The sequence below is a fragment of the Juglans microcarpa x Juglans regia genome, chromosome 5S, assembly GCF_004785595.1.
Source record: "Juglans microcarpa x Juglans regia isolate MS1-56 chromosome 5S, Jm3101_v1.0, whole genome shotgun sequence".
Lineage (NCBI taxonomy): Eukaryota > Viridiplantae > Streptophyta > Magnoliopsida > Fagales > Juglandaceae > Juglans > Juglans microcarpa x Juglans regia.
The window spans coordinates 20,131,215-20,146,148 of record NC_054603.1 but is presented as its reverse complement, the minus strand read 5'-3'; the positions used below and the strand labels follow the sequence as shown (position 1 = coordinate 20,146,148).

Here is a 14,934-nt window from a genome sequence, read left to right as displayed (position 1 = left end):
CATCCGACACGAAACCGAAACATACATAACGAGGATCCTTATCATATCATTAAAAAAACGTTTCTCTAGCTGCCAAAACTCGAACGTGTAGAGCACTTGTTGGCATAACTAACGCCAAACACAAGTTTTAACTAATATGACATAAACTTATGTTTGTTTCTTTCATTCATATCTAATTTTTATATTGAATTATCTATATATTCTTTATATAATAAAAAACTAATATTAATTTATTTTGTTTTAAATTTTTATTTTATTTTATCATATTTTGCCATTATACTGATTATATGTTAATTAGTAATAATATTATAGCCCTCAAAAAAGTGTTGCAACCAAATCACGGTAGGAAGTAAGGAAGAATAGAAAAAAATGAAGGAAAAAAAAAAAAAAAAAAAACGAAACATAAACTGCTGTTGGAGAGGAAGAACACGCGAGAAGAAAGAAAATAAGAGAGTTCGATATAAGCCAAAATCTAGAGAAGAGAGAGTGTTCACATGGAAGATTTTTTTTTTTTTTTTTTATTCCTTTTGCTCATGCTATAGTGACTATTAAATTTGACCCACAACACTAACGTAATATAGCAAAAAGTTGGATGTGGTGGTAAAGGACAAGCATGAAGTTTGAACGCACGAAATATGTGTGTGTATATATATATATATATATTTAAAAAAAGAGAAATGCTATAAAAAAGTTTTACACCACACACTTTCACCTAACTAAGATATGATTTGTCATTTTATTTAAACTCACATATATTTAAACATTAAGATAGAATGATAAAAATGACAAATCACATATTGATTAGATATTGAATGTGTATAGTGTAAGGCTTTAATATAGAATTTCTCTTTAATAAATAGATTGTACTCTAAATTCAATTTCATAAAATCTTTTGAGAAATTATTTATATAATCTTATAGGTTATGCAAATTTCGTGCATTCATTTTGTAAAAATTACATAAATAAAAAAAATTTATTTTTTAATAATAGAATCCATTTTTTTCAAAACGAGTAAACAAAACTTATATACTCTAAGACTATATATGGTATGAGTTCTTCTACTCATCAGTTCTATATTACATACATGTTGATGTGAGTTTTTATTTTTTTATTTTTTTCTTTATTTTCCTTAACAAGTGTGTAGTTTAGGATTGATGATCGATAGAATTTTTCATATAGTAATACCCAAATATATTATATTTGAATATCTATATCTTCATAGAATCATTTATTTACGTATATTTGGATGACCCTCACAATTCATCACTCCCACATCATGATTCGTGATGTACATGTTTTATTTCATAGGTAATAGATTCCCACTACAAGGGGAATCATCTTTACCAGCGATTCACTTTCTCTGGCAAAACCAACAAAATCGCCGCCTCTCACCTATCCCAGCGATTTATAAATCGCTGGAAGTTCGCCGGTATTAAAGCCCCACTTTTGATCTACTTCAACGAAAGTCAAAAATCGTTGGCAAAGATTTTCTTTCCCAGCGATTTTTATTCGCTGCAAAAAGTACATTTGATCGCCGCAATTGCAGGATCGATTTAATTGTTAATCGTTGGGAAAGATTAATTACAGCGATTTAACAATTGTGGCGATAATAGTGCGCCGGTATAGATCAATACCAGCGTTGTAAAAATCGCCGCTAATGTGAGATTTATTCCAACGGCTTAGTTAAATCGCTGCGAAATCTTTTTTGCAGTGAATAATATTCGCCGCAAATACCATATGGTGCTGATAAACTGTATTTCCTGCGATATATAATCGCCGGAAATATATTTTGTGTACAAAAACTTATTTCCGGCGAAATTTAGTCGCCGGAAAAGATATTTCAAAAAATTAAAAAAAAAAAGGAAAAACAATTCCACAAAATTAATCCTGATAAACTATACCCAAGTTGTACTTCATCTTTTTTTATCAAACATATATCCATTCTATTGTTCAAAACTAAGGAAAACAAAAGATGACATATAATTCGTGCTTTGTCCATTATTTTTGCAATTGCAATCACCTATAATGTTCATGGTCTAATCCACTGCACTTAACTCCACAAAAAGTGATTTTATCTAGAGCTTTTTAAAGATAGAAATGACTGATTTATTAGATGCCACGGTTTTGGATTAGCTAGTGATAAATTGTACTGATCCAAGAACTCCTACTCCAGTTTTCATATTATAAGTGCTATGGTTTTTGGATTAACTCTGTAATCTACATTAATTACCCAATGCATTAGTGCAAGATAATTTTCACCATCCCTTTTAGGCATTCTCTTCCAGCTCAACTGTAATGGTCAAATTTCAAAACCATGAGCTTTCTGTTGACATAAAGGCTACACTGGATATTAATAACAAGAAAAATCAAATTATGTATGGAGAGGGGAAGGGGGGCATAAAAATGAGAACCAGAGTACATCTCAACTATAAAAAAACAGAAATACACATGCAACTAACTTGTACATCTCCAATAAGGGATTTCAATCTCTTGTGCTATTATTATTATTATCATTATTATTTTGAAATTAATCTTTACTACTTTAAGGACGTTTTGGAATTTTTAATTAAAAAGTCTCCATTCTTAGGCTGTTTGGGATTGCAATTTCTTGAAGTCTCTTTTGTAGGGATGAAGCAAGCAGAACAGGGACAATTTGAAAACATTGTACATAAGGCAGGGGATCAATGCATGAGCAATAATGAAGATCATGCATATGAGTAGTAATGAAGATCATATCCAATGACAACAGTATTAATTAGAGAAGGGAGATACTATTTTTACATAACTCTTGAAGAAAGAGTAGATGCAGAAACATTTTTTTTATATAAGTAATAAAAAAATAGTATGCAGAGTAGATGCAGAAACATGAGTAATGAAATGAACATAATATTTTCAATGGAAGAATCCCTACTTGTTCCGGAAATGCTTTCAGTAGTGCCTGGATAGTAGAATTTTGCACTCAGTGGCCATCAATTGAAGAAGTCTCAGGACGAGGCACTCCATCTGTCACAACAGATACTTCATTGATGCCACCGCAGTTCACCATGAGACAACCCTTGGGCATCAATCTATCAGTCAATTCTAACCAAGTATTGACCTGCCAAAGACACTCACACAAGGAATAATCAACAGTGTATGTGGAAAAAAATATGCCAATCAATCGCTGTGGATGACAAGAAAAAACTTAAGGTGTAGGCAATCATATACGGCAAAGGATAATGCAGTGTAGAAACTTGGCTCAAAACACAAAATGATCACAGTGAAGCGTATGATTAAAACTTTCCACAATCTTTGATCTAGAACTGCATATATTGGCAGAGCCACATTATCTCTAGTGGGTGAAATTTTTTCACATAGAGCAAAAGTAAAATTCATTTACTTAGAAGTAGTACTATATGTTGGAAAAAAAAAGTGATTCCAACTACTGCAACACTCTGGTTCATTCTTTAACTACTCCCATTTAAAATTCCTATTTCTGAATATTAATCTTAAGTGGGCCCCTCCAAAAAATGGCCCTGTCCACTCTCAACTCGCGTGGGTTCATTAAAGAAAGAAAAAGATGAGAGAGAGATTACATGCATTGGGAGAGATAATTTTGATAGCATTGTAAAGAATCAGTTGCGTAACCAAACGATCTGATTACATATGTTAAAAAAGATGTTTTTGTTAACATTATTGATGGAACAACTTGAGAATATGAAAAAGTGAAAAAAATAATAACTAGTTTTTGAATTGAAATCATCAAAATTGTTCCGCCAAAATAGTATTATATAATTTGTTCTGTATTTATCTATTTTAGTTAGACTTTGCACCAATTGAAACAAAATTCTCACTCAGTTACTGACCGCATAATACATATTTATAAACAAAATGCCTTGTTTGAAAACTGGTAACATTGAGCATCAGAGACCAAAACATTATTTCAAAAACCAAGGCCCAATTTTTATGTAACAAATGAGATGTGTACCTCTTGCAACTGTGGCAATACTTTTCCTTCAGAAAACAAGTCAATTACAATGCCTGACATTGTTGCAAGCACATATTAGTGAAACCAAAACAAAAACCTTCCTCATGGACGAAATAAGTAAAATATAGACTTTTCTTGAGATGGAAGTGGAATAAAAAGACTTGAAAATTATATATGGATTGCAAAAGAAAATCCTCCTTCACCATTATTTTTTCCTTTCTATGAGACAAGTAAAGAGGTCAAGAGACACTACCAAGAAGGCGTACAACCCATCCAACAGTGTTAAAATGAAACAGCAGGAGGTGAGCTAGGAAATACAAAAAGCTAGGCGGACAAGGATCTTACCAGCATATCCTTCAGACACATTAACTGATTGTGAAAGGGCATCACCGATATGAACATTAAGGATGCCACCAGCTACAGTATGTTTCTCAAGATATGACAGCCCAAGATATTCTCTTGCTTTATCGATCAACTAATGAAAAAAAAAAAAAATCATGTAAGGATGTAGTCACCTTGGGAACAAAAAGCTTGAAGCATTTAAATGATACAGATATGGTACTAGAGAAAGAATATATTTGGATTTGGTTAAGAGTTAAAACACTTGAGACCATTGTAATAAAGATGGCATTCCTTCTACGTTGACAGAACACTATACAACACCAACCGTTATAACCATAAAAAATTATTGCAACTTCCTTTTTCCTATGACTACTGTAGATAACAATTGATCAAAGGTACTGAAAATTTGTAGAAGTTTATAGATGTATGTGGTATGCAAATATGTGCTCTTTATCAAGATATTGAAAAAACTACATGAAAAACAATCCAATGCCTTCCAATTATCAGAGTTTCTGGGTGGTATAACTAGCACATTGCAATGAGTTTCCTCTAGGCTCCCTCTTGAAAATTAGTTGAAGAGAAAAGTAATTTAAAGCATTTTGAGATTGAAGTTGGTCCCGAATGTGTATATATATTTATATATATAGCCTCAAGTAACTTTTTAATTAGTAAGTTCACTGGTCTTTGGGGGTCTCAAATCTAAAAATATATTACTGACAGTAACCATCTAACTGACACATTGCAAGACCAACAATAGACCTATAGAAAAGCAAAATACAGATTTCATACAAAATGAAGTTAATTTATTAGGAAGAAACCAGATCATGATGGAAATCATCATTTTTCATAATATATATATATATATATATATATATATATATATATAAGTCTACTGGAAAAGATACTTAGGGGTTCCTTATAATTCCATCAATCTCCCAGCCATCAAGTTGCAATGAAGGCCACAAGTCAAGCATTAGCCGAGCAGTAGTTCCACCACCCTGAAACATTTAGAATAATATGAGTACAATCCTGGAAATTACATGTTTGGTTCAGAAAGAACGTATCAATGCCATTCCCAACAATTACCAAACCAAAGATGGCAATGGGACCTTTTGGAACAATAGCAGGCAAGCTAGCAAACTCATCCTGCATAACGAAACATAATCCATGAAATGAATAGAACTAATTTATGAATTAATTAAAAAATGCAAGTGCACACATACACATAGATATTTTAAATATACGTAGAAAGTTAAAATAAATGAAAAGCATGCTGCCTCCTTACACTTCTATCCTACCTCTCTCTCTAAACAGATACCCAATGCCAAAATCTTGCCCTAATCTGATACCCACATCAACATGTATACAAAATCCCAATATACAAAAAAATCTTGTACAAGAAAGGACCTGCTTTGAGATTCAAACATCTAGAAATTAGTCTACAAACAAAAAGGCCAATTTTTGTGAAGTAACTAGCACTGATGAAGGGGGAGAGAACAGAAAATGAGTTGTAGAGATACCTATAGTGAAAACAAATCACTCTGAGACGAATGATAGAGGCATTCGATTTTGTATGGAGAGGAAATGACAACCCTAGCTTTCGCGGAAGGAAAATTAAGTGGAGGAGTAGAAGCTTTGTGCCCTGATGTAAAAAATAGAGATGAAGTCGTGTGGGGATGGGTGGATTTGCAGGTAGGCGAAAATGGGGAAGAACGTACGTCGAAGTGGAGAAGGGTGGAAATGACGAGGATCCTAGCTTCCGCAGAAGGGAAATGAAGAGGACTACATAGCTTTGTGCCCTGATGTTGAAAATGAAGATGAAGCCGTGTGGGGGTGGGGGGATTTGCAGGTAGGCGAAAATGGGAAGAACGTCGAAGTGGAGAAAGGACCTGTACTCGGGAACAAAACAGGGGGGAAAAATAAAAGAAAATGCGTTTTGGCGCCCAAGAGAAGTGTTCCAACGATTTTCCTCCGTTGCAACACATTGTTTCTTATTGCAGCGATTATTTTCGCCACAATATAGTAAAAAATCGCTGCAATAAAGAAAATGATTGCACCACTGAGTTTAAATTCAAAGTCGATGTGAACAAGCTGCGACGATTTTATTTTCGCCGCAAATAGTTACTTATTGCGGCGATTTTTTTTGCAACAAAACAAAAATCGCCGTAAAAGGTCATTTTTCTTGTAGTGTCCTTAGAAACTCTTGTGAACCAAATTCATTTTCATTCTTTGATCTTATCGATGGGAAAGACTCTTGTGTTCACTTTTGCTTTTGGTACGTAGCACAGAACATGTTTCTTGCTAATCATATTAAAGGAGAAACAATTGTATTTTACACGTGAGATTCAAATCAAGACTCGTGTTTTTGATAAAATTCTGAATGAATACATTAACATTCTTAAAATTGTTTTTGATAAGAAACTATAGATCGTTCTCACTGTTAAGTTGTGTTTGGTTGCAAGATTCAATTAGATTCAGTCTAATTTTAAGTTGAATATAATATCTAAAATTCTAAACACACAACTCTTAAATTACTACTCATATCAACTTAAAACATCCTTACATGTAGGACCTACAATTTTTTTTTAATTTAATACATCTTTATATGTGAGACCTATAACATTTTTTAATTTTTCATAAAAAATATTAAACTCATCTTAACATTTAAATACACTTTAAACTCAGTTTATATGTATATCACATAATTCTCTCAATTACTCAACATATTATTATTCATAAAGAGCTGAGTTGAACTTAACTAACTCAATATCTAAATGCAACCTAATCACAAGATAGACGGTATGTCGGCACGCATACGAGATTTAGGCCTCAAGTGTGGTTTAAATAATTTCTTGCATTTTCTGCACGTTGCCAGCTTTTAATATAAGGTTATAACCCTATCATTTTCCTTTAATTATTTGTCCTCTCTTTGTAACCCTATCATGTAAGGCATCCTAGTACTGTTCGTTCACCTGCACCAGCCAGCGGTTCCGAAGTAATTAAAGAACAGTACATATGTACACATTGTGGGGGCATGATCTGTGCATGCATATATCTCTCTTCATTTAATGCAAAAAACAAAGTAACTAAATTGGAAAATTTTAGACAATTTATAATTATGTACGTTCATGTGCATGACTGCCACTTGAAAGCTTGGAATTAATTTGCATACATCCATTTCCAGCACTAGGTAATTATATGTTCTATATGTACTTATAATTAAAACTCATTTTGTCAGTTTTCTTATTCATAAAAACTTACTCATATTTTATTATTTTTTTTAAATACATTTAACATTTTTCTACATTTATATATATCTCAGCCTTTTTTTTTTCTCTTTTAAGTATATATATTTACATATCGGCTATTAATTTAATGATGACACTCGCTACAAAATACAAATTAAAGCCTTAATTTGCCTTAGTTTGTGGCCTTGATTCATAATTAAACTCTAATTCATGTGCCGTCGTTCTTAATTGGAAAATAATTAATTCCACGCCAAATTTATCCTACCCTAATTTTATTTTATTTTTTATTATAAAAAGTTTGAACTTCATTGCAAAGAGGTACTAAAGACCTCAAATATGAGTACAAGATAATTGATCAACATAAATAACATGTTCAATAGAAATAGCAACAAAATACCACCATAGCTGCATTTGTGTAGTAGTCCATGCATGTCTGGCCAGATGATGTTCTGCAGCATTTGAGAGGCGACCACAATGCTAGATCTTGCAATTCCCGAAGCCCTACATTAGTCTTTTGATTTCAGTAATAACTGTTCGCATAGCTATAAAAGAATATTCTTCACTATTAACTTCTTCAACCAAATGTTTGCAATCACTTTCAATCACAAGGTTTTGGATGCCAATGTTTAGTCAAAATTGTACGTAATCCCCTCAAAACAGCAGTAGCTTCCACAATTTCTGGTTTAAGAAATTCATTTTCTTCTCTACTTAGAGCCATAATAATAGAACCATAGGAATTTTTAAGAATTGCCCCAATACCAGTTTTATTTTGGTCAAAAAACAAGGCTCCATCACAATTAAGCTTAAACCAATCAGTTGGTGGAGGAGAACACCTATAAATCATGTTTTTGGAAGTACATCAAAATATAAAGTATAAAGTAAATATATACAATGAGTAATGTTAAAAATAAGTCCTAAATATATAAATTTTGTGCAAATCTTTAGTAAAAAAATGACCATTTTTGTAGGTCTTAAATATATAGTATTTTTTTTATACTTTTTATTGGTATGATGCATTATTTTATAAAAAAATAACGCTAAACTAGTATATATCATTATTAATATATAATGAATAATGTTAATATATCTTTTCATTTTGATCGTTTACCTATTTAATTTTTTTTTAAATTTTTTTTATTTACTAATTAAGAAATTGATTATTAGTATATTGATATTTTTTTATATTTAAAAAATAAAAAACATAAATTTTACATAGTGGACACGTCCGACGATGAATATTAGACGCTAGCCTACCATTACTCATACATAACGGGAAGAAGCACAAAGAAAAACAACGCGGACCAGTGCTTAACTTTTACTGTTTCGGAAATAAGGTGTTCATGAATGCCCGACAGAAATCACCCACTCATAATTAATGTAGATTAGTTTCCTATAAAACACATCTAATAAATGAGTCATTAATGGAACAGGCCACCTATCCTATTTAATCTGCAGTTACCACATTTCCAGATCACAAGCTTATGTTTTGGAGCTTGTTTTTCTTGGTTGATCGCTTGGGTCTATTTGGTAAATCAAGTGAACAAAAAATTAAAATATTAAGAATAATTCCATTTAAAGATGGTTACACCACACCATAATCTTATTTAAAAGATAAATTGTAAACTTTAAATTGTATAGAAGAGATTCAAAACTTGAATATTGTATATTAATTTGAATATGAATTTGCAATCTTTTTGTTAAAATCAAAACAAAAGAAGATCACGCTAACAAATGCCTTATATATTGATCTAGTAGATCAGAAGGACACACTTCCTTTGATTTCTAAAGAATATGCAAGTGCAATACGTTTTCTTTCAATTTCCCAAAGGTTACAAGCTCCCAAACCAATGAACTATGAATCATTCTATGGTATTTTGTTAGCTGCACTTTTTTGCAAAGAGATGGGACTGTCAAAGGTTATACTTGAAGGGGATGCTATGCAAGTTGTATCCATGGCAAATAAGGCTGAAATAGATTTGAGCTTTGGTGGTTTAATAATTGCAGATGTCAAAGGCGTATTAACAGCTCTTAAATCATGGTTTGTTCTTCATACAAATAGAGAGGCTAATATGGCAGCTCATATATTGGCAAGAGTTGGGCTTTATCTTGAAGAAGACAAGTATACATTGGAAGAAATTCCTTCATGCATTCAATCCACTATATTAAGTGATTTGATGTAATGTCTTCTGTTATCAATGAAATTCAGTTTCATTTCAAAAAAACAAGTAGGTATTCCAAGGCAATCAATTATGATCAATACCAAGAATGATTATATCATTGCAAGCCAAGAAGGATTTGACAAGTAGTACCAAGGCTTATTTAGTGCACTTAGTGCTTAAGCCAAATACAAGGAATACCAGTGGTAGACAAATTCACAAAAGCATTCGAGAAATTGCCAGGATTACCCTTTCTTAGAGAAGTTGAATTTTCAATCGACCTGGAACTTGGAACAGTTTCAATACATAAGACACCTTATATGATGGCCCCATCAAAGTTGAAATAACTAAAAGGTCAACTGCAAGAACTACTAGCAAAGAGATTTATCAAGCCGAGTATTTTGCCTTGGAGAGCACGGGTACTATTCATTAAAAAGAAATACAGGACTCTTAGGATGTGCATAGACTACTAGAAACTGAACAAGGTAACAATAAAGAATAGATATCCCTTGCTTAGGATAGATGACTTGTTCGATCAGTTGCAAGGAGGCTCCATATTCTCTAAGATTGATCTTAGGTTCGGTTATCACCAATTAAGGATCAATGAAGGCGACATGCCAAAAATAGTTTTTTGGACGAGATATGGTCATTTCGAATTTACGGTGATGTCGTTTGGGTTAGTTAATGCCTCCGCAGTATTCATGGACATCATGAACATGGTATTTAGAACATTCTTAAATATTTTTGTGGTAGTGTTCATAGATGATATCCTAGTGTACTCCAAGGATGTCGAAGATCATGTAAACCACTGGGGAAACTTAAGGAACATCGGATGTTTACCAAACTTAACAATGTGAGATCTTGTTAGAGGAAGTTAAGTTCCTCGATCACAGGAAAGGAGCATAGTAGATCCTAGTAAGAGCAATACACAATGTACTAGAAGTACTATATCCCAAAACATAAACATATTTCATAAATTTACATAACAAACAGATATCCAAAAGATTACAACACTTGTCCAAAAGATCCGTAACAAAATAAGTATTGGAGATAGAACTCCATAATACAAACTGTAAATGAAACTATTGCACTAAATTGCAGAGTTGCTTACGCAGCTCGACTCTAATATCTAAAATCACATCCAAAAGGTGGACAATTGAAGCCATCAACTCCTTGTCATTACCGTCGCGTTGTGGACTATTCAACCTCGTCCAGTCTGCTGTGTGTTAGTTTTTCAAGATCCTAATACATTATCTACCATTTTGAGGGGAATGGTAGTTGGGACTACCAAGTGAGATTTGTTTACAAATCTCATAAAGTAAGTTATTAAACTACCAACAGTATACATACACATGCATGACTAATAAAATGACATGGATGCATTATGACATGGACATGAACATACGTGACATGTCTTAGAAAATAACATGACATGTGCTCTACTTGAAAAATAACGTGAATACACATGGACATAACATGACTTGACTGAACTGAATGTGACATAGCATGACATGAACATGAAATGAACAAGAGACATTGTTCAACATATACATGGTTGATTAAACGTGGAACTCTGGATGCTTCATGGGTCCCCTTGAGTCTTGTGCTCTTGTCGGTACCTCGTCACATCACAAGTATCTGCGCTAGCTACGAGTATATCATGATAACTAAACGGATTTAAAACTCATATACATGTATTTGGTACTAACGGCGTTGGGTGCCTGACTTCATTCTAGTAACTAGTTACTTAGGTCTCAATCAAAACCTGTTGATGATACTTTGTGAACTGAAGGATTTCCATAACTAGCTTAAGCACACCAGCGTGTACAAAAGAGTTCTACTGGGATAACTCCTCATCCTAGTACTTGGGGCCGTGATAAAAAAATGAAAGACTTCAAATGCTTGAAAATATACTCAATTTTGTGACATGGCATGAAATGTAACAAAATAAACATGTGATAGATGACATGACATATTGTAATAATTTAGAATAATCATAAGTGATAAGAATATAATAGTAATAGTCTTATCACCCATCGTACATATATAAATACACTAAGAGTAAGTTAGAGGCTAACTTATGATTAACGTTACAAAAAATGAGCGTAAAAGTCGTGAACTGAAATGAGATATTTCTAAAGTTAAAATACCTCACTAAATACTTGAAAACATAAAAATTACTGACTTATAGGAAACATTGCAAGGTTACTACTCTCTACTTGTGGGAAATCACAATTTTGTCCCTAAAATAAGGATTTTGCTTACTAACTCTAAAACTTTCCAAGATTTACATTCTCATATAAATTTTATCCTAAAACCAAGTATCAAATCATAAAAATTTAAAACAAAACACAAATTTAAGAATTACTCCTTGGCCGATTCATATATAGGCCAAAAACATGATTTTTGTTGTAATTTGACCAACCATCAAACTAGCATGGTCAAACCGAATTTTAAAATACTAAAAAAATCATATCCATAGTTCTAAAATCATGCTAAGACATTAAAATACACATTGAACAAAAATCTTAAACTGACTACATCAATAAAAATGTCAAAACACCAAGTTGAGATCAAATAGAACCAACCCTTGATGTTCTTGGTATAATACTTCTAAATCAATTCCAAGGACTCCAAAAATCGTTAACTACACTCCTAACATATTCATTATTCGAACCTAAGTGATAGCATGCTTGATTAAACAACCAAAATACAAAAATACAGCATACACAATCGGCTTACACTAAAACAACAAAACCAAGTATAGCATGCTTTGAATTTAAAAACAAAATCACTAGATCCTTGATTTTCATGATATAAATCTTCAAATAATAAATTCATATACCTCACATTCAACTTTTAATTTAATCTAAGTATTAAATCTGGCATGACTTGGAAAACATTTCATCTAAACAATAACTTATACTTGGGAGCTTTTAGATTGAGTTTTAAACCAACTCTTGTAGGTATAACAACATTCATTCAGAGATCTAAATTGATAGTCTTAAAAAAAAGCTCTTACACAACATATATCAAAGCCTCAAGAAAAACATATATGAAGATCAAATCCATTAGATCAAGTTTCTATAACTAAAAATCACAAATTCACCAAAATAGAAACTGTTTTTAGTCATCCAGTTTTAACACTTAAAAAATATGCAAAATTATTTTATAAAACTATTAACATGTTATGAATCGAAATCTAACTTTCATATTAAAATTTAAAACTTCAACATAATAAGATCTACCCAAAATGTCACCAAAAACTTCACAAAACATTCAAAATTGTCACCATCATGACCTTTGCATCATCCAACCAAACTTTCACCAATCAAAACTAAATGAAAAATTTCAAAACATATACCCTTGTAAACTGGACTCAAAATGGAACAAAACATATGAAGACTGAGTCATAGGAATCGACTTATAGAGAGCTGGAAATGCAAGGAAAAAAATGCCAGGAAACTGCCTCAAGCTCTCTCTCGATTTCTCTCTAGAAAAGTGGGGAGAAAAATGGGAGAGGAGTGTGATGTAAGGGAGAGGCTGTATTAAGGGAGGCTGAGTGACCCTTGGATGAGAGAGTGGCAACCAAAATAAGGGAGACAAAAGGGCTGCACAACTGCCGTTTCCAGTTACTATCTGGCTGAATGGATGGCTAGAGTTTGTGTAGCTTTTTATATTCACATCAAGTGACTATTGGAGGCCAGCAAATGAGTGGTATGTCAGCTATAGACTTGGCCTTGGGAGGAGGAAGAAACTTCCTCAAGAAGCTTGGCTTGGTGGTGGTTTTCGATGAGCCAAAGATGGGCCTAACCGAGTGGGCTTTGATTTGGGGTATAGATGGAGTTTCGTTTACAGTTTCGGTTGGATCAAGTTCAAATCAACATTTCTTGATTCAAAGTAATTATCAAGATGTAAGATAGTGATTAAGGATGTATGAATGTATAATTGAGTGTTTAATAGCATGAGGAAGTGATTTAACCAACTGATAAAACACCTAAGCCTAGTTTGGATATAAGAAGTGTTTCATCCTATCTCATCATTACAACTTTATCAAATTTTCATACAAAATATAATAAAAAATTCAACTTTTTCAAATTTCAAAACAATAATAATATTAAAAAATAATATTCTGACAATATTTTATTTAACTTTCAACTTTCATCTCAACTCACTATCCAAAATGCACCTTAATCAAAACCGAGTGGTTTAGGGTTTGGAAACCAAGTTTCCGATTTTGGCAAACACATGAGATTTAGGATTTTGGTTGGATTCCAATTATTTATAGTTTCACTAGGGTTGAAACCTTGATTTACCCATGATTTCATCACACTTCATCCTCTAGGTGACAAGTTTCCTATTACCATTCCTATGAATGGTTAGGATTGTGTCATGTGTCCAACCAAAAATTAATCACAGTGATTTTAAGTAGATTTGGACATTTTACATGGTGATTTGACAATCGTTGGATTCAATTGCCATTGGCGCTATCCCTGGTGTTACTATTTACTTAAAAAATTACGAAACTTTTTATTATACCATAAATTCTAAATGTCTCTATGAGTCTAATGATGCAATTTATTTCACAAAATCCAACTCCTAAGTGTCTTAATTAAATAAAAAGACACTCCTAGCTATTATTCATCTAGGAAATGAGAATGGTATTATTGCGCCGTAAAAACTTGAATATTCATCCGAGGCTAATGGTGCAATTTGTTTCAAAAACTTATATTCCTAAGTGCCTTAAATAAATGGAAATGATACTCTGTCACCATATGGGTCGGGATCCAACTACGTCGACAGACTAAAACTGTAACGCTCTAGTCCCGGAGGTCCGGAGAGTTAGCTCTTGTAACCTAAAATTATCTCTCATAACATATTTATATATTTCAAATTTCCCATAAAACATAAATTCATTTATTCAAAATAAAAAATATATGTTCCTCCACCAAGACTGGAGACACCAAAGAAATACCTCAATGAAATAAATTAAAGTCTCCACAACGATTCGGAAATATCCATGACTCAAAATGTCAAAATAACATAAAATAATAAATCTACTAAATAAAACTCTCTAGTAAATACCTGTACCCTTTGGCACTTATTTCTCTACGACGATCAAACATTACTAACACTTCCTACTCTTGACTTCCAGTTGAGGCATCAAAATTATTTGAAAAATATTGTGGAGATAAATGGTGAGTTATCAACAACTTAGTAA

The 14,934-nt window shown here is 32.5% G+C and overlaps 1 protein-coding gene across 1 annotated transcript; it reads right to left on the bottom strand.

Annotated features, from left to right (window-relative positions):
* Positions 1 to 2,238: 2,238 nt before the first annotated feature.
* LOC121267388 lies at positions 2,239 to 5,562 on the bottom strand. Its single transcript, XM_041171255.1, has 6 exons — positions 5,396 to 5,562; positions 5,230 to 5,307; positions 4,313 to 4,442; positions 3,968 to 4,020; positions 2,912 to 3,097; positions 2,239 to 2,290 (listed from the first exon to the last, which is right to left on the bottom strand). The coding sequence occupies exons 1-5, from the start codon at positions 5,459 to 5,461 to the stop codon at positions 2,960 to 2,962; spliced, it is 465 nt and encodes a 154-aa protein (XP_041027189.1). The 5' UTR covers positions 5,462 to 5,562; the 3' UTR covers positions 2,239 to 2,290; positions 2,912 to 2,959.
* Between the last annotated feature and the right edge of the window lie 9,372 nt (positions 5,563 to 14,934).

Coding starts and splice junctions, on each gene's coding strand:
- LOC121267388 (XM_041171255.1), bottom strand. CDS start 5,461: ATGCAGGATGAGTTTGCTAGCTTGCCTGCTATTGTTCCAAAAGGTCCC. Junction 4,443..5,229: donor GCTGGGAGATTGATGGAATT/ATAAGGAACCCC, acceptor TTTTTTCATTAG/TTGATCGATAAAGCAAGAGA. Junction 3,098..3,967: donor TATTGCCACAGTTGCAAGAG/GTACACATCTCA, acceptor TGTCTTTGGCAG/GTCAATACTTGGTTAGAATT.